At 37.1% G+C, this 26,168-nt stretch overlaps 1 protein-coding gene across 5 annotated transcripts in view; it reads right to left on the bottom strand.

Annotated features, from left to right (window-relative positions):
• The window catches only part of rad50 (DNA repair protein rad50), a 664,851-nt gene that overhangs the window by 426,498 nt on the left and 212,185 nt on the right, over positions 1–26,168 (bottom strand). For all 5 annotated transcript variants that reach the window (XR_016548684.1, XR_016548685.1, XM_090396855.1 and 2 more), the window contains exon 13: positions 19,152–19,253. Coding sequence is in view for 3 of the 5 variants with exons in the window: in XM_090396855.1 (XP_090252981.1) it covers positions 19,152–19,253 (102 nt within the window). In the remaining 2 variants the exon portion in view is untranslated. The remainder of the gene's footprint in view (positions 1–19,151; positions 19,254–26,168) is intronic.

A 26,168-nucleotide genomic window follows, 5' to 3' on the forward strand; every position in this document is an offset into this window, starting at 1 on the left:
TGATATTTGTATTACTTACAGAAATTTTATTATAGTTTAAAATATTAAGTTGTCTTTTATGAAGACATTCTCTTGTCGCGAACGTAATCTACGTGTCAGCCATTACATTTAGTTTCTCGCTTGCCGTTTTCATGGAGTGTGCATGCTCGCCGAGAAGTTTGATGTGTGATTGACAGCTGACTAGAACAGCGTTCGGTATCAGAGTAACGTGTATAAACAGAGTGGTCGGAGAGAAAATTAGAAAACAGGCCAGCAAACATTTAGATTCGGAGGAAATTAAAGTTTTTTTTTATGTGACAGTCAGGAAAATTAATAGTATATTCCGAAAAAGGAATCGTGGAACAATGAAGTTTAAAGTGGAATAAGTATTGATAAATAAAAGGGAAATATTGCTATAGGCGTTTTAAAAGAAATATTGGAGGAAATGCTATTTATAAGATTAGTAGTAGATTCCAAAAAGGGAATCATAGAACAGTGGATTTCTTTTAAAGTGGAAGAGTTAAGACGGTCAATAGCGTTAGTGAATAAAAGAATTGCTATTTACGTTCTAAAGGAATGTTCGAGAAAAAACTCTGATTAGGAAGTTTCATCTATCTTAAGAATGCCGAATCTAATTATTATTTCTACTGGAAAGGAGACAGAATTGAGTCAGGAAGAATTAATGTGTGCTACATAAGTGATGAGAAAGGATCCTATGAAAATGAAGAATAAAGTCATATATCTTCGGAAAAGGGCCTTGACAGAGAAAGAAACTGGCTATGAACATTTTGTCATTGTGAAAACAAAGTGTTTATTCTAGTCTTAAGTGCAAGTTTATTTATAAAAGGCCTTGGATCTTGTAAAAGTTGTTTGAAGTGTATATATATATATATATTGTTTTTTTTATCTTATTAAATGTGTTTATTTTGTATTTTGGTCTTGAGTCAGTGATTTTTTGGATTTGTGCATATATAGGTACTCGGAATAAAAAAATAATAATTGTTAGAAAAAGAGATTAAATATACATACATACATACATCTTCAAGGCCCACTCTTCCTAATTGGGTTGTGGGGCAGCTGCAAGAGGAACTTCCAATGGTCATGATCCTCTGCCACCAAGCTCAGGTGTTCTGGTAGGATTCCCAAACGTGCCCACTAAAGGTTTTGGATATAATCTACCCAGCGAGTCCTTGGCCTTCCACGTGGCCTCCCACCCTCTGGCTTGGCAAAGAGGACCTGCTGAGGGAGCCTCTCTTGTGGCATTCTGACCAGGTACCCGTACCAACGTAACTGTGATTTCTCAACACGGAAAAGCAGCGGTTGAGTATTGAGGGTTTCCCGAATTGCAGAGCTTCTGACTCTGTCGAGTTTTGTCAGCCCCGCAACCCCTCGAAGGAACCTCATTTCAGCTGCTTGGATTCGTGTCCGCATTCTTTCGATCATTACCCAACTCTCATGACCATAGGTGAGGATGGGGACATAGACTGTATTGAAGAGAACCAGCTTTGCCTTCTGGCTTAACTCCCGCTTAAATACTACCGAACCTCCAAGCTCCCGCAATATTGAGCTTGCTAAGCCAATTCTAGTATCTAGCTCTACGTCCCATTTTCCATCATTCGTGAATATGGACCCAAGGTATTTAAACTTCTCCACCTGCCTCATTGGGACTCCACTTACATTTAGAGTGCACTGAGATGGTTGTCTTGAGACCACAAATGTTTCAGTTTTGGCCACACTGATCTTCATTCCGGCGTCTGCACAAACAGCTACAAACCTATCCAGGGTCTGCTGGAGGTCATCTGTGGAAGAGCTAAGCAGAACTAGGTCATCTGCAAAAAGCAGACGTCCAATGCTACATTTTCCAATTCTGACACACTCACTGCCTCGGCTGTGCCTATCAATCCAGTCCATAAATATTATGAAAAGGAGGGGTGACAGAACACACCCTCGGGGGAGGCCAACGGAGACTGTGAAAGGTTCAGACTTTGTGCTGTTTACCCTGACACAAAACTCTGGGCATTCATACAGGGACTTGATGGCAGCTAATAGTTGACCATCCACTCCATACTCCTGTATTACTTGCCAAAGCTTATCCCAAGGAACCCGGTCATATTCCTTCTCCAAGTCCACAAAACATGTGTAGACATTCTTGGCATATTCCCAAGATTTCTCAAAGACTAGCTTAAAGTGAAGATTTGGTCAGTTGTGCTTCTACCAGGACGAAAGCCACATTGTTCTTCCTGGAACTTTGACTCAACTATGCTCCTGCACCGTCTTTCCAAGCACTTAGCATACACTTTCCCAAGGCAGGCTGAGCAGAGAGATGCCACGATAGTTACTGCAATCCTTCTGGTCTCCCTTCTTAAAGACTGGTATTATTATGCCTGTCTGCCATTGCTTTGGTGCTCGCCCAGATATCCAAGCAGCCTGACACACTCGAGTCAACCAGAGAACACCGTCTCGATTTAAGGCTTTTAGCATTTCGGGCCAAATTTCATCATCGCCAGCAGCCTTGCCCGATTTTAGAGATTTTATTGCTAAATGGACCTCTTCTGCTGTGGGACTAGTCATTGCCCTGATCTGCACCTCTTGGATGTCCACAACTGCTGGGCCACCCGGTTTAAGAAGGCTCTCAAAGTATTCCCTCCGTCTGTAGAGGATATCCTTTTTGGTTGTTAAAAGTGCACCATCAGAGGCCTTAATTGCCCTTGCTGTGCACGATTTTCTCCCTTGAAGGCGGAGGATGGTCTGCCAGAATACTTTGTTTGCATTTGCATAGGATGAGTCTAATCTTTCTCCAAAGGATTCCCAAGACTTCTGCTTTGCTGTCTTTACTGCCTTAGCAGCAGCTTTTCGGGCCTCAGCATACCGCAAACACATCTCAGGTGACCTGACTTTAAGCCATGTTAGGTAGGACTCCTTTTTTGCCCGAACAGTTTTTCGGACTTCTTGGTTCCACCAAGGTGTCCTTTTCTCACTGCCCGTTGCCATGCCGAGCCGCTTTCTGCCACACCATGAGAGTGCAGAGGCAGTGACAGCTGTTCTGAACAGCTTCCATTCCTCCTCAACATCTACAGGTTCCCTGTTCACAATACATTTGGCATTTTCAACAATTCTACCTATTTTTATTGTCTTTGTCATTTTAATGCTGACCTTTATACCATATCTATTACAACAGTTATTCAATTTAGTCAGGGAATCTTTCAGACTTGTAGCAGATTTATTTAGAAGTATAACATCATCCACATAAAGCAAAGAGCTGACATTAACATCTCCAATTTTGATATCATGTTTAATACCACTTTCCTTCATAATGTGATCCATATAGATAATGAATAACAGAGGGGATAATGTTCATCTTGTTTCACACCAGATTTAACATTAAACCATCTTCCTGTACTTCTTTCAATTCTAACTGCTGACTTATGTTGTGTCCCAATTTGTGATTTTTATTCCGATTAGAGAAATTCTGCTTAGCTATGTTCAACTATTATCTACGCACGAGATATCACCAAAATTTTTACTAATACTTAAGTTATTTCTCCCCTTAGTACCCCTAATATTTGTATTTATACTGCGCCTTTTGGGATATTTAGTTTGAGATATTATATACAAAAACAAGGAGAAAGAACTAAAATATGTCAGAAAGTGTAACAATGTTGCAGTCGTGACACTTTATCTCGTTTCTTAATACATTAATTTCCCACGTGATTAGGTTCGTAATTTTTCAAGTGGTGCATTGGACAGCAATTTCAGACAACTGTTTTATCATTGGACAAAAGGTTTATTAAATTCCTTAACATGGTACAATTCAATTTTTGTGATTACTCAATTTAATGCTAAACTAAATACTTACAAACTAACATTAGCTTATTACAAGTAATTAGGCTATGATCCTATAATAGGTATTACGATCATGCCGCCGTAACAATTCAACACATAAATTCATTTGACATGGACAAATAAGATTAATTCACACTATTTAACTATTCAAACTTAAGTAGATTAACTAAACCTTTTTCTGCACTAACACACAACTATGACATTTTAACTTTCCTATACATTACAATAGACATGCAAACTTCTCAGGACACTTAATTATTCACATAACATTAACACTAGCCAGCTTACTTCTAATATATTCTGTCAGATACTAAAGTACTTCATCTAACTTATTCTTCATTGGCTGTTGCAACTTTTCTACCTCCTGGTGAACAAAGTCTTGTACTTCCTTGAATAACTTCTTGTTGGTTTGTTCATTTGTCTCAGACATGCAGTTATGATTAATAGAATTCTCTTTAATGATTTTCCTTTCATCTTCTTTCCTTCTATTCTCTTTTGAGGATTTATTTAAACCTAGGGATGTTTCAGTTGTAACAAACTCGGACATTTTTCTCAAAACTCTTACTTTAACAAGAAGCGCTTTGGTAGAGTTCATGACAGAGACTCAGATTCACATACATATACTAACAGAATATAGAAAAAGGGACAAGGAAGAAAGGAGCATCCTTATGAGATGGAGGTGAGGGCGAGTGCATATGGAAAATACTGCAATGCTTTGCTAGACACTGGGGCCCAAGCTTCCATCATATCGGAGGATTACTTTAAAATAATAGAACTTCACGCCAAGGATAATATCACTCGCCTTAAAGAACGAGTGAGAGTGTCAGGTGTCACAACTTCCATGACTCGTGCTTCTAGGTCTGTGAATCTAAAGTTATACCTGCCTGAGTTCAAATTATGTGTTTGGCAGGAGTTTTTGATCCTACCAGGATCGTCTCTTCCACACACCAAGCTGATCCTAGGCAGAGATTTCCTATCAAGGTATGACTTTAAATGTGATTACATGAGGAAAGAAATATACTTATTGGGAAGGAGACAATTTACAAGGAAAGGAAAAATTCCAGAGTTACTTAAGGAAGAGAGAAATGAGTCTCAAGAGAGGAATCGTGAGTCCCCCGTAAATAAAGTAAAGAAATCATCACATGAGGAGGTAGTCGGTGAAAGGAAATCAAAAGTAGTTAAGGTTAAATCAGAGGTAAATTTCTGCAAGGTTAGAAAAGGGAAGAGAAATAAGAACCAAAGAAATTAAGTACATTAGTTATGAGTATATGGATAATGAATACAAAAAAAAAGGGAAGGGGGAAGGAAAGTACAAAAAAAAGGGGGGAACCCCATATATAAGAGAAAAGGAACATTTCAAAAAAAGAAAAATTTCTCTTAAAGAAATTTTTTTGTTTAAAGGGGGGACCTTTGCTACACCTGATATCTTAAGAATGTAGAATTCTCAGCTATCATGGTGTAACATGAAGAGAAATAAATTAAAAACCCTGCATAAAAGCTAATAGCTAATTTAAATGAATTATTTAAAAGAAAAGGAAATATTCTTGCATCCAATAAAATGTATAAAACATAAAGGTATTTGTTGAACTAGCTAGCAAAAGAAAGAATATATTAATGTTGTAATATGATATCTTCTTCTTCTACAGCTTCTCCCACTTAAGTGGGGTCACTGTTTGTTATGAGTCCCCTCTACACCTTCCTGTCTTGGGCTGTCACCACATCCACGTTCTTCATCTTCAAGTCCTCTTCTACCAGCTCCCTCCATCTCTTCTTTGGCCGCCCACGCTTCTGCCTTCCTTGCACATCCATCTGCATGACCCTTCTTCCCACATATTCGTCCTCCCTCCTCATCACATGACCAAACCATCTCAACCTTGCCTCCTGTATTTTCGCTCCTAAGTTCGTAACTTTCACTGTTCCCCTGACATAGTCATTTCTCATATGACCCTTTCTGGTCACATCGCACATCCACCTAAGCATTCTCATCTCTGCTACTTCCATCCTGCTAATGTTATTTTTCCTCAGGGCCACAGTTTCTATAGCATATGTCATAGCTGGCCTCACTACTGTCCTATAAATTTTGCCTTTCAGATTAATCGGCACCCTCTTATCGCATAACACTCCAGCCATCTCCCACCAGTTCCTCCAACCCGCTTGTATCCTGCATCCCACTTCCTTCTCAGCTCCTCCATCTTCTTCCACTGTTGAACCTAAGTATCTAAAGTCTCTCACCTTCCTGATGACATTTCTTTCCAGCTCCAGATCTGTCTCCTGGCCACCGCCCACTGCGCAACACATATACTCTGTCTTACTTCTGCTCAGTCTCATACCTCTCTCTTCCAGTACTTTTCTCCATCTTCCCAGTTTAGTTTCCGCTTCTTCTCTTGAATCTACACACAGCAAGATGTCATCTGCATACAACATTGTCCAAGGTGCATCTTCTCTCACCTCCTCTGCTACCACCTCCATCACAATATTAAACAGAAACGGACTTAATGCTGACCCTTGATGCAAGCCAACTGTTACTTGAAAACTTTCTGTCTGTCCCAAACAGGTCCGAACACTTGTCTTCACATTTCTGTACATTTCCCGCACCAACCTGACATATTTCTCCGGCACCTTCTTCTTCCTCAGACACCTCCAGACTTCTTGCCTTGGCACTCTATCGTATGCTTTCTCCAGATCAATAAATACCAGATGTAGCTCCCTTTGTTTCTCTCGATATTTTTTCATCATCTGTCGTAACCCAAAGATAGCATCTGTTGTTGATCTACGAGGCATGAAGCCAAATTGTTCCTTTGCAATCTCCATCTCCTCCCTCAATCTACCATCAAGAACCCTTTCTAGGATCTTCATTGTGTGGGACATCAACTTTATTCCTCTGTAATTTTTACAGTCTTGTGCATCCCCTTTACCCTTGTAGATGGGAACAAGAGTACTCTCCCTCCATTCCTCGGGTATATTTTCCTGTTGGCAAACTTTCACGAACAGGTCCCACAGCAGGTCAATTCCCTCTTCCCCCAGTGCCTTCCATGCCTCCACTGGAATTCTGTCGGGGCCCACTGCTTTTCCATTCCTCATCCTCTTCATGGCCTCCGTCACTTCCATTCTACTGATGTTCTGCACCATCCCCTCAGAAGGCTGCCCATCTCCTCTGTGAGTCCTTGCATTTTCCTCATTCAAAAGTCCCTCAAAGTATATTTTCCATCTGTTTCTTATGTCCACATCCCTCCATAATACTCTTCCTTCAGCATCTTTGATCTGCCTCACATGTAAGATGTCCTTAGCTGCTTTATTTCTACATTTCGTTAATTGGTAAATTTTCCTCTGTTCTTCCTTTGTTTCTAATTGATCATACAGATCTTGATATGCCATGGCCTTCGCCTGGGCCACAACTCTCTTGGCTTCTTGCTTTCTCTCTTTGTACACCTCTCTGTCCTCTTCCACTCTTGACTCATCCCACTTCTGCTTTGCCTTCCTCTTAGCTGTCACTGCCACTTGTACATCATTATTCCACCACCAACCCTCCTTCTGCTCTCTAATCTTTCCAGATGTCTCACCAAGCACCTCGATTGCACAGCTCAGGATTACTTTTGAATTATGTTTCCACCAATCTTGTACACTTTCCCGTTCAGCTGAAATCCTCTCTAACACTTTCTCCCTAAAACGATTCCTCACACTCTCTTCTTTTAAGCGAAACCACTTAATTGTCTCAATCCCATGGCTTCCAGAGGTTCTTATCTTCGATCTTATTTTAAAGTCTGCGCATAGCAGTCGGTGTTGCTGTGCCACTTGATCTGTTGGAATTACTTTACAGTTTGTCACAACCTTAAGATGTTTTCTTCTAGTGAAAATGTATTCAATTTGTGAACTGTTGTTACCACTCCTAAATGTTATCAAATGTTCTTCCCTCTTGAAGAAAAACGAGTTCACAATTGCCAGATCAAACGCTACTGCAAATGTTGTAATATGATATAAAAGAGGAAATTTAAATAAATAAGACAGAAAAGGATTAGTCATAAGAAATGGTATGTGAGATGCTAGAGATTAAAATATTAAGTGAATTCATAGAGAAAATTTGAAAGGGGATTAAGTTAGAGGCTAGCACCAGAAAAACAACAGAAAATCACTTAGGGCCGATTCCCGGATTGAGACATCGTTTGGCTCACCGACCAAAGGACGTTTGGCAGAAAAACGCCACCCTAATTGGTCGGTGAAGTAAAATCAAGAAGGGGGCGGAGAAAAGAAGTTAAAAAAGGTGCCGTTAGGAGAGCAGGTATAAAAGGGTTGGAAACCCCCCCCACGAGGCTTTTTGGTTTTTGTTTTGGTTCTGTTCCCGAGGAGTTCTCTACGAGCTCCGTGGCATAGGTTTCACGCGGTTTTCCTGAGTGGAGATTGGGGTTATATCTCCGTCGTCACAACATGGAAACAAAAGTGAGCGGGATTTCGATTCCGGATTTCCTATGTAAGAAGCAAAGAATGCCATAGAGTTAAAGAAAAGGAAACATATTCTTTGTGTTTCAACTTCAGTGACAACCACAAGAAAGGGAAAGCTATAAAGATATCGATATCCACGTCGCGAGTCACACAGCTGTCATATAGATGATTCAAAGTGTGTCCTGAATTACGAAAGTTTAAGACCGTGTAAGCATAGTTCAACTCCAAAAGGAACGTAGGAGTAGCAGATTATCAGAGAGATTATACCAAGTTAGTTCAATCAGAAAAAGGTAAAGGTCCATATGAAAAACTCAAGAAAGAAAGGTACTGTAAAATATATCTAATGTTAACTAAAATTTGTCTGTAATAGGTATCATTATTCTAATACGGAACTGTTGAAGTGACCAAGGAAAATTTATACTAGGACTTTAGTATCTGACAGAATATAATGAAAGTAAGCTTGCTAATGAATATTATTAAGTAATTTAAGTATTACGTGTCCTGAGAATTTTGTATGTCTATTGCAATGTATAGGAAAGTTGAAATGCCATAGTTGTGTGTTAGTGCAGAAAAAGGTTTAGTTAATCTACTTAAGTTTGAATAGTTAAATAGTGTGAATTAATCTTATTTGTCCATGTCAAATGAATTTATGTGTTGAATTGTTACGGCGGCATGATCGTAATACCCATTATAGGATCATAGCCTAATTACTTGTAATAAGCTAATGTTAGTTTGTAAGTATTTAGTTTAGCATTAAATTGAGTAATCACAAAAATTGAATTGTACCATGTTAAGGAATTTAATAAACCTTTTGTCCAATGATAAAACAGTTGTCTGAAATTGCTGTCCAATGCACCACTTGAAAAATTACGAACCTAATCACGTGGGAAATTAATGTGTTAAGAAACGAGATAAAGTGTCACGACCGCAACATCGTAACAACATTGTTACACTTTCTGACATATTTTAGTTCTTTCTCCTTGTTTTTGTATATAATATCTCAAACTAAATATCCCAAAAGGCGCAGTATAAATACAAATATTAGGGGTACTAAGGGAGAAATAACTTAAGTATTAGTAAAAAATTTTGGTGATATCTCGAGCATGGATAATTGTAGAACATAGATAAGAGGAAAATACTAGACACAAATTGGGACACAACAACAGCAATCAAAAGCATCACCAGATCCTGAATATTCTCTTAATATGCAAGATGATATCCCATCCAATCCCGCAACTGTATTTGCATTCAGATTCTGCAATATCCCAAGTACCTCCAATTTATCAACCACTGTCACCTGTCATAATAATATCTTCACTTGGATGATATATCCTTGCAAAATGATCACTCAGTAGTTGAATAATTTTGTCTACCTTCATTACCTCTCTACCATCTGCACTTATTAAAGTTATCCTCATAGTTATTCTATCTCCTACTTGCCATATAACAAAAAAGCTCTTTGGGATTACTTTCACCTGTTTGTCTATTTTTTTTTTTTGTGTGTGTGTGATCCTTGTATTGTTCATGAGATGGCTGGTCACCTTTTTCCTTACATACGCTCCACAACATTTTCTTTGTCTGCAGGCTCATGCTTAATAATACTACTCATCCATCTAACCCCCACCCAATTTACTCTCCTGACCTTGAGTATATAGTGTGATACTGCTTCCTCCAGATACCCTTTGACTATCCTCAATGCACTGTGAACATCCTTAACTTGCAGATCTTTATGCCATAATACTGTTTCCTAAATGTATCATAATCACCTGCCTTGTAGTTTCACACATATCCCTTCTTAACTGGAATTCCCATGTGTTTCGCTACCTCCTAAGTCAATACTACATGATCATTTTTCCCATTTGGAGGCAATGTAGCCACTTTAGTTATGTACAGGTCTACTGATCCTATAACAAAATTCAACACTCTCATACCCCAAGTCGCCCTCTGTCATATTGTGCTTTAAGTAATTACCTCTCAGTAGGTGCACAAATTCCTTCCTGCCATGTGATCTTTCCTCCTACCAATCTGTCTCCAAAGAATAAAGAAAAAGAACAAAGAATAAGCCCCCAATACTTGACCTGCACTCACTGCACTGATCTGCTGATGCATGTCTTCCACATCATCTCTGGCATCCCCCCCCCCCCCCGGCCTATAGCAGAATTCATATTTTGTCCTTATTGGGGCCTCAATTTCACACCAGATTAAAGAACTGCCATCTGCCTGAATGACTCCTACTCTTGTTGGCTTGCAATTCACTTGTCCATAACAACATCATCTAGTGTTAGCAAAGTCTCTGGCATTGGGTAGTGCAAAGAGGTTGCACTAACCAATGCCAAAAACTCCACCCTCTTGTCCCTGATACTTCTGGCATTGCACTCACTGCACTAATCTGCTGATGCATGTCTTCCACATCATCCCTGGCCTATAGCAGCAATCGATATTTTGTCCTATTGGCACCTCAATTTTACACCAGATTAACTTAAAAGAACTGTCATCTGCCTGAATGACTTCTACTCTTGTTGGCTGCAATTCATCTGCTATCATCAGCAGTACCTCCCCCCCCACCCCCACCTTCTCTGAAAATACTAAATCCATCTCATTCAATCTCCGTATTGAGTGTTGGATCTTGTTATAGGATCAGTAGAGTTGTCCATAACATTACCTGCTGTTAGCCAAGTCTCACTAATGCCTATAACATTCAAAGAGGTTGCACTAACCAATACCAAAAACTCCACCCTCTTGTCCCTGATACTTCTGGCATTAGTATATAGAAATTGCAGCATTGTTTTAAGCCTACAACCACCGTTACTTCCTGAACTGACTACCCAAGTCAACATTTTTGCTTGAGAGACTAGATTCTGCATTTGTTGGTAATTCTCACACTCATGGGTGCCTTCACACACACACACACACACACACACACACACACACACACTCTCTCTCTCGTCTACATCCACCCTATGATTAACTGATTTGGGATTTTACAGTGCAAGGACAGCAAAGGTGTCATACTGTGGCAGGACACAGGTTACAGCAGTATACACCCTAATTTTGACTTTGCATGTCTACACTCTCAGTGAACAAAGCTCTGTCTAGACACCTAACTCTGAATCCAATTAAGTGCAGTCCATCAACATTGTACAAATTTTTGAGTTTAAACTTGGACCATAGGCCCACAAACCCTACATCATTACTTCTACATAATGTAGGGTTTGTGGGCCTATGGGTACCAAGGCATAACTCTGAGGGAAGATGTGAGAGTTATTGGAAGAAGTAAAAAAAGAAGAGTGAGAGGGTGAAGTTTGTAAATCTGCTGCTATGACAGAGGTGAACTGAGAAGGAGGGCAACAATAGCTAATAAATCAATACACCTCTATCACATAGCAGCAGATTTACAAACTTCACCCTCTCACTCTTCTTTTTTACTTCTTCCAATAACTCTCACATCTTCTCTCAGAGTTATGCCTGGTACCCATAGACTGTCAACGTAAGATTTCCAAGTGGAGTAAATTCAAACAAGAAAAAGCATTCTGGTACTCTTCAATTTGAAAGACATATACCTGAAGTTTAAAGAAACTTACAGTGAAAAGTAAACTACTGAAATAAATCCCATCTCAACAATGGCAGAGTTCAAAATTGGCACTATCAACATAAAAAGAATCAATGGAAAAGAAATGGAATGAGCAAAAGAATTGTATAAGTATACCAGGTAAAAAACATAGGCATTATCAAAACAACAAAGATGAGAAAACAAGGACAGGTGAGATCTGAGAAACAAAGACGACAAATAGGTGAGATTCTGAGAAACAAATATGACAAATACAGGTGAGATTCTGAGTGATTCATTATGCTCAATGGTAGTAAGAGAAAAGAAGGAGTATTGTATTCAACATTAAATATGAGGATAATCTTGAATAGCAAGCAATATCGAGTATAGTAAAGTGGTCAAATATCAGAATGGGGAACTGGACAATGGGACTAATTTGTATCTATGGTACAACAAAAGGTTCTATTACAAAAGAAACTGTGGAATTTTTCAAGGTTAGAAAAGGCAGTTGATACAATGAAAAAGGAAAAGTTGGTCATTGTTAGAGATCTAAACAGCAGAGTAGAAAATGATTATCACACTTTTGAGAAAATTTGAAGAAATTGGAGCTAATAATAATAGTAAATTCTTTCTAGATTTCTGTTCAGGACATAGACTACTTATTATTAACATATTTGAACATAGAGATGTGCACAAATTCACATGGAGAGAAAATGAGAGAAATAAGAAAGTGATTATGTTATTGTTAAGAGTGATAGTGCTCATTCAACACACAAAAGTATACAAAGGATTTGAAATTTCAAGTGATCACCATTTAATTTTGAGCAAGATAAATTTGAATATCATATTGAAAGGTAGAGTGTGTAAGAAAGTTTCAAAATGAATCAAAGCTGAACAGGTTTCAGAGGTGAAGTGTAGACTCAAATACACAAACATTATTCAGGAAAAAATGAGAGTATGAAAACAAGAATCAAACCTTTGAGATTCAGTGGGCAAACCAAACCATGAAGAAAACAGTGATTGATTTAACCAGGGAAGCAAGTGAAGTTGCCTGCAAAGCCAGAAAAATCAGAATATCATCGTGGACACATGAAGTTAAAGAAGCAGTGAAAGAAAAGAAGAATGTGTAAAAATAATCATATTAAAAATTCTGAATATTTTTACGTATTAATTATGCTTGTTAGTTTTGTTTTGTTTTTATACACGCAGTGTCTGCACTTGTGATGTGCTCGTTATGAAAATGTTATATTAGAAGTAACATGTAAAGAAGTAAAAAAATTGATGTACTTACTAAACTGAATATTTGTGTTACTTATAAGAAAGTTTGTTGTGGTTTAAAAATGTTGAATTTTGTGTTTTGTGAAAGACTTTCTCTTAGCGCTAATGGATACAGCGAGTCAGCCATTTTATTGCAGTGTGTAGTTTCTGACTTTTGTGGAGTGCGCATGCTCCCGGAGAGGATTTAATGTGTGATTGACAGCTGACAAGGAAAGCGTTGCGTATCCAAGTAACGGTTGTAAACAAGAGAGCATTCGGAAGTTTTTAGAACACTGGCCGATAAATATTCAAGTTGGAAGGAACTTGATTTTTTTTGTGTGTGGCAGTCGGAAGAAATTTTATAGTGTATTCCGAAAAAGGAATAGTGGAAATAATAGGTTTCAAGGAGGAATAAGTAATGAATAAAAGGAAATCTTGAAACTAAGTTTTTTTAAAGTGGAAAAAGTTAAGACTGTCATTTAGTATTGTGAATGAAAGAAGAACTTGTTGCTTACATTCTAAAGTGAATGTTTTTCTTAGAGAAAAATATTGATAAAGAAGTTCTATAAGTATTAAGGATGCTTGAAAGTGAATGTTTAGAAAATATATTGATTAAGAAGATTTATAGGTATTAAGGATGCCTGATCTGATGAGTATTGCTACTAAAAGGAAACAAGATTTAGTAAAGAAGACTTTTATGTGTGTTACATTGATTGATGAAAAGGATCCTGAAAATGAAGTACAGAGCTGTATAACTTCTGGAAAAGAGCCTTAACAGAAAGAGAAAAAGACTATGAACATTTTTTTGTGATTGTGAAAGAAAAAGTGTTTAGTCTTAAGAGTAAGTTTATATTTTTAAATAAGGCCTTGGATCCATATAATCTGTAGTTATAGTTATGTATTATTGCTAGAAGTGTATATATATTGTTTTAGTTTTATTAAATGTGTTTATTTTGTACTAGGTTTTGAGTCAATGATTAGTTGGATTCTGAAAGAGATAGTTAAAGTCATTGCACCAATTGGAGTGAACTTTTGTGCAATACAATAACATATAGGGACACTCGGAGTCAAAATAAAAATAATTGTTAGTAAAAGAGATTTATATAATAAATCACCTCATAAGTATATAGTATAATTATTAACAAAGGCACAGCTGGTAGACTAAATAGTTAATATACTATATATATAAAGAAGATTACAAATAACAAATGTATATCAAAAGTTCCTAATGAGTAAGCAAGCTTATGCTCTGAGAGAATACAGAGAAAAATACAAGAAAGTGTAAGAACCACTTTTTAAAACTAGCTAAACAAAAGCCATGAGAAGACTGGTAAGAAAATAAATATCGGGAAGGTGGTAATTCTGGAGGCTATTGAAAAAAACTCAGAAATGCATGAAAACATACTGCAAAAGGAATCAACGATAATAAAAGTGTATGATAACTGAAAATGAAGTTATTCTAAATGTCTGGAGTGATTACTTTGAAAGATTACTAAATGAAACAAGCAGTGATAGCATGATGGTAGAAAATACTCGTGAAGAATGCAATCGGGAATATATATCCATTCCTGAAGCAGAAAAAGCCATCAAAAGCCTGATAAGTGGAAAGGCAGCTGGAGAAGATGATATTCAACCAGAAATTCTCAAGTATGGAGGTATAAAAGTCTTACAGTGGTAACACTGAGTAATTCAGAAAACCTGGACTGAGTGTTTCGGGTAAGATTTATGCAAGTATATTTAAGAATGGGTTATGAAAAATTGTAGAAATTAAGCTTGGAGAAGAACAAGCTGGGTTATGGCTAAACATGGATTGTCAGGATCAGATTTTCACTTTAATACAAATAGCTGAGAAATTATGGAAATATAACAAAGATCAGAATTTAAGTTTTGTAAATCTTGTTAAAGGCATATGACAAGGTGCCAAGAGAAATGCTGTTCAAAACAGCTAAAGTTATATGGTATAAATGGGACATTACATTGGACAATACATAGCCTATATCTGAGTTGTAAGTCAGTGGTTAGAATTCAAGGCAATGCAGGAAGACAGTTTCATAGTAAATCAGTTGTAAGACAAGGATGCACATAATCTTCATTGTTATGCATTATCTATATTGATCAGATTATGAACAAATGTAATATTAAACATGATATGAAAATTAGTGATGTTAATCTCAGCTTTTTACTTTATGTAGATGATGTTATACCTCTAAAGAAATTCCATATAAGTCTGCAAGATTCCCTAATGAAATTGAATAACTGTTGTAATAAATTTGGTATGAAAATCAGCAATTAAAATATATATATATATATATATGGAAAATAGGCAGAAGCATAGACAATATCAACTGCATATAAAACATTTCAGTTATTATGGCATGATTTTTTTTTTTTTTTTTTTTTTTTTGTAGTTGCCTGAATGGCAGGAAAAAGACCCAGAAGAAAATCAATGTCTAGTGGATTTGTACAGTAAAATGAGCTTTAAACAGAAATATAAGATTTGATGAAGTTCACTTAAGCATCAAAGTGAACTATTACTGTTGTTTTTATGATGGTACTATTAAAATCAATTTACTATAGAAATGTTATTAAAATTAAAAGACTACCACATCCTTTGGGAAAATAAATTATATCTATGTGGTGGGCACCAGTTATTTTTATTACCTAGTTTAAAATTGATTAAAATAGACAAAATTAAGAACTGCTCTTTATAAACCATAGGAAGATGAAATTACATTGCCTGCATAGCTCGTAAAAAAGTAAAAATCTTCTAATACTCACATAATTCATACTTCAAGATCTTCTTTAACCAATTCATAAACACTGATCTCCTTGCCATTTTCAGGTGTGTGTGTGTGGGGGGGGATAACCTGGTGATTTGTAATACAAGTAAAATGCAATTCTGTCTCATTTCATTCAAGAAAGACCATGTTTTACTATCGCTCACTTTTGATAATATTCTTTTCACCAACCAGATCAGTTTTCTCTTCTTGGGTTGACTTTCACAAGTAGCCCATCCTAGCACAAGAACCTCAGGTCCATTGCCTCTTCAGCCTCCAAAATGCTTTTTTTTTTTTCATTCCAAAATTTATATATAGTATTTCTCTCTCTTACTCAATTCCACGTCTTTATAAGGCTCAAATTCATCCATTCTCAAAATATTGTTCCAAATTTAGGGGTGGTGCACTTAAGACCTCCCTCAGAATGCTTGACTATCAGAAGAAAAATGTGCTTACTGATGACCCTTCCCTCACTGGCTACGTAAAGTTGCTTTCCCAGCTTTGTTATGTTTTTTTCTATAGGTATTTCCTTGAGTACTGCTCTACTAACTAGCCACTACTACCACTCCTCTACGTTCTTCTAATTACATATGAACCCGAGCAGCTGCTGGTAATTACTGATATACAGTTTATGTCAAAACTCATTGAACCACCTTATCCTCTTCCTTCATTCCCTATACATCTGCTCTTTGGAACAACATTTCCCATACTTTTTACCAAATGATCACAACTTTCAGATCTTCAAAAAAGCACATCAACAAATTCCTTTCTTCTTTCTAACCATCTGCATGTCATAGTTCTTGGGACCTCTCATGTGTGAAGCTGATGTAAAAATTGAATTTTCAAATGAGTAGAAAGGCTTACATCCCTTCATGGTCCACCTTGAAACCCACAGAACAAGTTTCTTTTCCTCGATTCCTGCTATTGAGTATAAGAATGGTCTGAAAAGTTCTCGGCTTAACAACGAAAAAACAAATTAATAATTTCAAAATTATTATTTTTATTTTTCAACATAATCTCCTTTAAGACTAATACATTGATTCCAGCAATGCTCCAGCACCATTATCCCATCCCTGTAGTGGTTCTCAGTAAGATCTGCAAAATATCCCTCTACAGCTGCAATTGCCTGTTGATTCAAAGAAAAACCTGAATAGCAAGGAAGAGTTTTAGTTTTGGGAAGAGATAGAAGTCAGAGGAAGCCAAATCTAGGGAATAGGGTGGATGATCCAACAATTCATAGTGCAGATCCCTTAAGATTCCTGAGAAAAGCCCCTGCAAACATGGTCTTTTCTCACAATTTTTTTTTTTGTCTAGTCTGGTTAAAAGAACGAAAAAATATTCCCCAGTTATTGTTTTACCTTTTTCAAGATAATTAATAAACAAAATGCCTTTAGCATCCCAAAATACCGATGCCATGACCTTTCCTGGCATGGAACCGACTTTGTCTTCTTTGGCACTGAACAACCGACTTCTGTCCACTGTTTTGACTGCTGTTTGGATTCTGGTGTGTAATGATGATTCCAAATCTCATCCATAGTAATAAATTGATGCACAAAATCAGTTTTATTCTTGTTAAAATGCTTGTAAAATGTTAACAAGAATAAAATCAGTTTTATTCTTGTTAAAATGTAGAAAATCTCTGAACAGTGCTCCAAGCACAGCTCAGATTTTCACGCGAATGCGTTTTTGATCTGCTGTGAGCAACCGTGGCACCCATCTTGCGCAAACCTTTTTCATATGCAATTCTTCATGCAAAATATATCCTGCACATTCTTTTGAAATGCCTATAGTCTCAGTAAATTCACACACTTTGGCTCACCAGTCATCCAATACTATATTATGCACTTCATCAATGATTTCTGGTGTTGTTACACTTTCTGGATGTCCTTCACATGGATCATCTTCAAGGCTGATACCGCCACATTTAAAGTCGGCAGCCCATTTCTTAATTGTCAAAAATGAAGGAGAAGAGAGAAATTCATTCGAAGTTCATAAATGTTTATGCCCATAAACGTTTATGAACTTTGAATGAATTTCTTTTGCCATTAAACCTTCTTTTACAAAGAATTTTATAACTGCATGATACTCAATTTTATCCATTTCAAGGGATACTTTTCAGACAACACTTTTGTTTCAGACAGCTGTATAAAACAAACTATTGGATAGAATGACTTGCAATTTCACATGGATGCTTATGACAAATGTACCAACGTAAAAAAAAAAAACAATCTTGTCAATAGTGTTGCCATCTATGGTTGAGGCCAAGAACTTTTCAGACCACCCTCATATTATGGAACAGTCTATGCCCTTATGTGCTTCTCAAGGAATACAATATATACAGGCTTTTAAATTAAATATAAACAAGTTTCTCTTTTCCCAAACCCACTACCCATACATGGTACTAATAACTATAGGTTGATTAGGCAACCCCCTCATGTATAGGTTCAACATTTAAAAAAACTTCTGAGGCCTTACTCAAGGTTAGATTCTTTTATGGAATTTATGCTGCATGTCAGTTTTTATTGCTTATTTTCTAAAGGGGTACCACTAGTATTAAACCATTTTCATTTCACTGTGGTTAAATTTAAGAGATTTAATGCAACCTTTCTTCTTAATAGAACAGGTGTAAATTAAATAATAGAGATAGCATGCAACCTACAGAAAGACAGATTGATTTTGCAATCAAACATCACTGGATTTGCTATGTAAATATTACATTTATAATGCATATCAGTACCGTGTAACATACGCATGTGTGTGTGTGTCCTAATAAAGATTAGATAATATGTAAACCTGCATTAGAGAATACACATACACATGGAACTTTTTGCCAATAAACAAAGGCGATAAAAATCATCTACCACCTAAATATACATTTTTCAACTAAATGGAATCACACAGAAATGCATTAAAAATTAAATTAAGGAAAATTTTAGTAATAATTTTGAAATTTTTTGAAAGCATGAAATCTCGTGTTATTAGATACATGGTTTTTCTGAAATTTAGAAACCTTGGCACATTAAAACTTCATACTTATATGATTTCTTAATTAAATTCAAAATCATTAAATATTTAAATTCAAGATGTGTCTTATTGTGATTTGCAATAGAATCTGGAATTATGGCTGAAGCAACTCAGGATATGACTTACCAACTCTATATGAGACCAGCTAACTTACCTTTAGCTGAAACATATTACTTGAAATATCTTAACTGTAAGATAAAAATTATAGACTGAAGGCAATTTACAGTAAAAATCTTCTCACAAAAAATTGCAAAAGCAAATGTATTGTCTCATGTTTAAGGTCTCACCTTATATTCAGTTTCTAATTTTCCAAGTTCCTTCATCTGTTCTGAATCTTTCTTTTTCAAGCTACTGCAATGCTCCTCAAGACTTCTAATTTTATTTCGCAACTAAATTCAGTAAAAATAGTTGAATACTTGTATACCAAATTACATAAAATAAAAATCAAATGATAGAAGAAGATTTAGTTATAAATTGATCTGCAAACAAAAGATAAGTGATTTATTACTTAATCTTTATGAGGATATTTCTCACATAAGTAGCAATTGTTTTTTAATGACTAATACTTCCAGCAATCAGAAGATGTCAGAATTAAAAAAGTTTAAATTATAGTTCATATGCATTAATGTCAAACAGCTGATGTTCATGTTATTATGTGCTCAGATGAAACTGGTATAATCAACCTATTCAGTGGAACAGTGCCTAGGGAACTTACTAAAATGAACTGCAATTACACCAACGGCATCTACCACCCACCACCACTAGAATTTTACAATCACAAACATCACAACATAAGACACTTGTCATGATGAAGCTAAGTTTGATAAATGTCTGTCAAACACGTGTTACGTAAAATATTATTTAAAATCAGTGTGTGTGTGTGTGTATATATATATATATTGAAACATGAATGTAACAGTGAAGAAAACACTTTCATATTATCATTTTATTTTTTCTGCAGCTATGTTTAAGGAAAATGTTTTCAAGATTTTTAATCCCTCCCTCTTCCAAGACAACATTCGGTGAGAGATAAGAGGGAAGCATTTTGTTCATGTTTCTGTCTTGACACCAGCAGTGTTTTTGTGAAAAATTAGGCTTTCATAATTATTTAAACTTGATTTTGACCTTTAAAATTTCCAAAAAGTAATGAAAATGCTTACCTCTTGTATAAGGGATTTCAATGGCTTCTGTCATCTCACCCTTTTCAGAGCAGTTAATCACGTCAGTCATCATGTCCATTGTTATGATTCTATGTTCATTTATTGTTAGAGCCAGAACAATGGCCCTGATGACTGACGTGATTAACGGCTCTGAAAAGGATGAGATGATAATTAAGCCACTGAAATCCCTTAAATAATAGTGATGGCTAAAATAAAAAGGAATTAAGGAGAATATTAAGTGCTGTGATCAAATGTCGGTAACCAAGAAGCAAGTAGGGCTTATTGCTCAACGATGAAAATCTAAACAATCTGAATTTTCAGGATCAAAATCAATGTTGTGTGCCTATGTTCCAAGAAAAGATAGCAAGTTTGCCACTATAACAAGAATGGGGGGGGAAGAGTTATAATGCAGAATCTTTTAATGCTAGTAGAGGCTGGTTTGTTAGATATATAAAGCAAGAGCCAATTTACAAACATCAAAGCAAGTGAGTGGCAGATTTGTTAGTTCAGATCAAAATACAGCTTGTACTTTTGAAGGAAACATAGAAGCAGTAAATCTATCTTTGGAGACTATGTGAGCTGTTTACATATACCAGCTCACAAAGCCTCCAAATCTGCCCAACCTTAGAATACTATTCCCACATTTGTAATGGTGCACCTAATGCAAACAATTCACTTAACAGATGACTCACTCCTGTGAATCACTTTTCCATAGACTCTGTTGCTGCATTATGTCTCTTCTATATATAATTTCCATGGGTGCTGCTCTGCTGAAATGATTTCTGCAAGCCCTCCACTTCTATATGAACAGGAGCAGCTGCTGGTAACACCCATATACAATTTAACTCCAAATCTCATCGAACCAACTCTCTTCTACCTTCAGTTCCTATACCTCTGCTTTTTGGAACAGTCTTCCTCATACTGTTTTGTTTTCATTAATGATTATAACCTTCAGGTCTTCTAAAAAATCTCAACAAATTCGTTTCTTCCTTTTAACCAACTGGTCACACACACAGCACTGTCATATCATAAGTCTTGGGACTTCTCGTGTATGGAGGGGCTGATATATAGTAGAATAAGAGAATATGTTGACATGACTTTTGTTAGTGATGTCAGGAATTTTGTTAGGAAACTAGTAATGACATGACTTTTTCATGTAGTACTATCACAAATCCTGTAAACTTCCTGAGGGTACATGTAAGGAATTTGAGAATGAGGAAAGAGTTGAGAGAGGCAAAAAAAAAAAAAAAAAAAGAAAAGAAAAAAAAAAAAAAAGACAAGGAGGTAAATTCATTGGTATGGTATGGCTGACGTAAGTTAAGGAGAGCCACATTTACAAATGATTCAGTAAGCAGATTATGTAGGAAAATGGTGTGTACTGTGTTGCTATATGGTAAGGAGGATTTGTACTTGCAAGATGGACTTGCACTGGAATGGTTTTGGTGCCAGGCGCTTGGTTAAAAATTGTTCAGTGTGAATAATAAAGAAAACTAGATATGCCTGGTTCTAGCTACAGGAAAACATGGATACATGCATTAAATCAGGTGGTTGAAACTGCAAGTATAATGACAAATACACACACACACACATATGTGCACACACACACACACAAAAAGAGAGAGAGAGTAGATGTTAGCATGTTAGGGATGACCCTAGGAAATGCAAGACTAGTTTTTGTAAATTGTGGAAAAGGGAGGGGAGATTTGGATGAGAAATCAATATGAAATCTTGTTTGAACTGGTCATATTTGAAAACTAACTATTCTGGTGTTAGACTTGTATGAATATACACTAATACCGAAAGCATTAGAAATAGAGATGAGTTGCTTTCAACAATGACAGGTGCAATGAGGCCAAAACTAATTGGCATTAATGGGACCTGGCTGATAAAAGGATATCATAACAGGAATAGAACATGACAGGATCAGTGTATTCAGAGAGCACAGACATGATAAGAAGGGCAGGGGAGTTCTAAAGATTGCAGAGATGTAAATCCAAACAGAGTAGAAATCTCCAATGATATTTAAATAACACTCTAAAACAAGAGCTGCATATAAATGTTGTGGATCCAGTATCAAAGTCATGTGAGGAGCAGTATAAAGAGCAGACTAGGTGAGTGACAGCCATGGTGAGGGAGGCCAATCAGATTCTGAAAAATCGGCCTGGTTGGCCATCTGTTAGTGTATCCGCTCTCCAGCCAAAAGGCTACGGGTTCGAATCCCACCGTGGGCATGGATGTTTGTGATTGTCTGTAAAAAATACTAGTGGTGGTGGACAGTAGATGGCGTTGGTGTAGATGATGTGGTTCGCTGAAGTTGGTGAATTGAGTGGTGGAGACGGATAGTTGTAGAGTAGGTGCCCTCCCTCGATGAGTCAGGGACTCCCTGGAGGTGTCAAGTAGTAATAATAATAATAATAAACTGGGCAGTCTAAAGGAAATCTGAGAATTTTATTGCTATATAGCAAGTAGAACGAAGAATACCCATGCATGAATAACCTTAGTTAATCTGGATGGAAGGACAGTGACTGATCAACTAACAATATCTGAGTTATGAAGTGTTTAGCAATGTATACATTCTGAGCAACATATTGAGCTAGTACTGATGCAACAAATTATAGACTAATCAGTTTCTCTGGTGTGGCTATCAAGGGTTTTGGGGAAGAAGCTAATTAGGAACTGCATCCAGAAGTAGGTAAACAGTACTAGCCCTTTACAGAGCACAACATGAATTTGCTAAAGATGGGTTTTGCTTTAGGAATCTGTTCATGTTCTATAATAGTGGCAGCAGAGTTAGATAAGTGGAATGGATATACCATGATATGTCTACATGTTGCAAAGGCATTTGACATAATTCCACATGCAAAGTTGTTATGCAAACTCAATTTAGATTATCGTATTAGTGGAAATTTGCTACAAATAGTCAATGAAGCTAAAGACTCGAGAAGTAATAGTGGATAGGGAGTTAAAGTGTAAGAGGCACAATGCTAAGGTAGTTAGGTTACTGCAATGGATTCTTCAACTTTATAAAGCTTTGATAAGACCACATCTGAACTATTGTGCACAAGTATGGTCATGGTCTCACAACCTCTTGGGTTTGGAGGAGATGGAAATACAGGTGAGAAGGGAGAGCTACCAAGATGATAACTAGCCTATGAAGTTGTGTGTATGAGGATAGATTGAAGGAGAAAGAGAGTTTGATTAATAGTTGAGATGAGATGCAATAGAAATAATAAGAGGAATTTACAATATAGATACAAAAGATTTTGCAACTTATGGCTGGTTGAGGAAGCAACTAACAACTATCGATGGAAAATAGCCAAGAATGGCTAAGAAGCATGTAGGTCCAGATTAAAATGTTGAGCCTGTGGCACAGATTACCTGAGATGAGTGTTTTTTGTGAGTGTTCAAGAGAAGATGATAGGTATTCAAAAATGGGAAACTGAAATAACCCATAACTGGTAATTAATTTACGGAATTGACAACGCATATAAAGTAATTAAATTAAAGATAACTTTAATGAATCACTTCTATATTTCGGCAATGTCACATTGCCATCTTCGGGAACATAAAGATATGGTATGTGCACTAAGGAACTAACAAAGCAAATGAGGAAGAAAATAAGAACTAATTTTGTTCCTAAAGTCCTAATGGTGCCCTCTTGCGGGCTAATTTGGTAGTCTTGGCAGTTGGGCTGAAGTTCTCAAAATGAAGGTCTCCCAAATTTGGGGCAGTTTCATGCACCCAAATTTGTTGAGGTTAGGAACGTTTTTTAGAGCTGCTGAAGATTCTTTGTATAGTCTTTCGTATTTAAACTTGCTGCGATGGATTATTTTTGTCTTCTTCCAACGAATTTTATGGTGGGTATCTAAGGCATGGTCTGCCAGTCCAGAGCGGCTGTACTAGTGAAAACGGATGTAGTCTTGGTGTTCTGAAATCCTGATATTTGTTGTTCTGCCTGTTTGGCCAAAGTAGGACAATTTGCAGCTGCAAGGGACCTGGTATACACCAGGTAGGTCTAGGGGAAGTGGTTGGTCTTTGGTAGAGCGGATAAGGGATGCCAACTTTTTATATGGTCTGTAACAGGAAGTAAGGTCATATTTTTTGAGGATATTAGTTATTTTTTCAGAGGTGCCCTGGATGTAGGGGATAGTGATAGACTTGGTGTAGTCTTTATTGTGGAGGGGGGGAGGGGAGTTGTGGTTTACAGGTTTTAGTATTTTTTGGATTTTTTTGGGGTTGTAGCCATTGGCTAAGAAAGTGTTGAGGATGTGGTTTAGTTCCATAGTCAGGGCCTTGTCATCTGAGCAGATTAATTTTGCCCTGTTATATAGTGTTTTTATCACCCCATATTGTTGTGAGGGGGGGGGGATTGCTGGTGAATGTATCTGCCAGTGTGGGTGGGTTTTCTGTAAACAGAGAAAACCAAAGATCCATCAAGCTGGCGGGTGATTAAAGTGTCTAGGAAGGGGAGGGTGTTGTTTTCCTCTTTTTCTAAGGTGAACTGGACTCTGGGATGTTGGTTGTTTAAGTGTGTTAGGAAGGAGTGGAGTGTATCTGAGCCATGTGGCCAAATAGCAAACACATCATCCACATAACGAAGCCAAATAGTGGGTTTTTGTGGGGCGGAGTTTAAGGCTTTCTCTTCAAATGTCTCCATAAAGAAATTGGCCAAGGGTGGGGAAAGTGGTGAACCCATGGCTGTCCCCTCTATCTGTTTGTAGAACTTTCCTTGCCAAACGAAATAGCCTGAGTTCATTGTGAACTGAAATAGGGCTGAGATATCGGGAGGAAACTTGGCTTGGATGAGCTCAAAGGTTTCTTTGAGTGGGACATTAGTGAATAGGGAGGAGACGTCAAAACTGACCATTATGTCAGTGTGTTGGAGTGTGAGGTTTTCTATACTGGCTTTAAAGTGGGCCGAGTTTTTTATGTGTGATGGTGTGTTGCCAGTGTAGTGTGTGAGCGTTTTGGCTAAATGTTTGGCTAATTTATATGTGGGGGAATCAATGCCATCCACTATGGGACGTAATGGCACATTTTATTTATGTATTTTTGGGAGTCCATATAATCGGGGGGGTCTAGAGTTATAAGGTTTAAGTTTGTTGGTGACTTCCACAGGCCAAGAAGTGACTTTCTTAAGGAGACTGTGGATAGTTCTAATCTGAGAGTTGGTCGGATTATATTCAATGGGGAGGTAAGTAGTACGGTCTCGTATTAAAGAATTTAGCTTACCTTTGTAGTCTTTTTGGTTAAGTACCACTGTGGCGCTTCCCTTATCAGCTTTGGTGATTACTATTTTTTTGTTGTTTTTTAATTCTTGTAGGGCTGTATATTCGTTTTTGGATAAGTTGGATTTTGGAGGTTTGGCTTTAGTGAGAACACCGACTACATCCAGTCTCACGTTGTTGGCGATGTGGTTAGGCAGGTTGCGAATTCCAACCTGGAATTCGCAACCTGCCTTACTTCCTGTTACAGACCATATAAAAATTACCCATATCCATATAAAAATACAGATTACCTTACTTCCTGTTACAGACCATATAAAAAGTTGGCATCCCTTATCCGCTCTACCAAAGACCAACCACTTCCCCTAGACCTACCTGGTGTATACCAGGTCCCTTGCAGCTGCAAATTGTCCTACTTTGGCCAAACAGGCAGAACAACAAATATCAGGATTTCAGAACACCAAGACTACATCCGTTTTCACCAGTACAGCCGCTCTGGACTGGCAGACCATGCCTTAGATACCCACCATAAAATTCGTTGGAAGAAGACAAAAATAATCCATCGCAGCAAGTTTAAATACTAAAGACTATTCAAAGAATCTTCAGCAGCTCTAAAAAACGTTCCTAACCTCAACAAATTTGGGTGCATGAAACTGCCCCAAATTTGGGAGACTTTCATTTTGAGAACTTCAGCCCAACTGCCAAGACTACCAAATTAGCCCGCAAGAGGGCACCATTAGGACTTTAGGAACAAAATTAGTTCTTATTTTCTTCCTCATTTGCTTTGTTAGTTCCTTAGTGCACATACCATATCTTTATGTTCCCGAAGATGGCAATGTGACATTGCCGAAATATAGAAGTGATTCATTAAAGTTATCTTTAATTTAATTACTTTATATGCGTTGTCAATTCCGTAAAT

Source organism: Typopeltis vanoorti, chromosome 8 (assembly GCF_054136105.1).
Source record: "Typopeltis vanoorti isolate ZY-2024b chromosome 8, IOZ_Tvanoo_1.0, whole genome shotgun sequence".
NCBI lineage: Eukaryota > Metazoa > Arthropoda > Arachnida > Uropygi > Thelyphonidae > Typopeltis > Typopeltis vanoorti.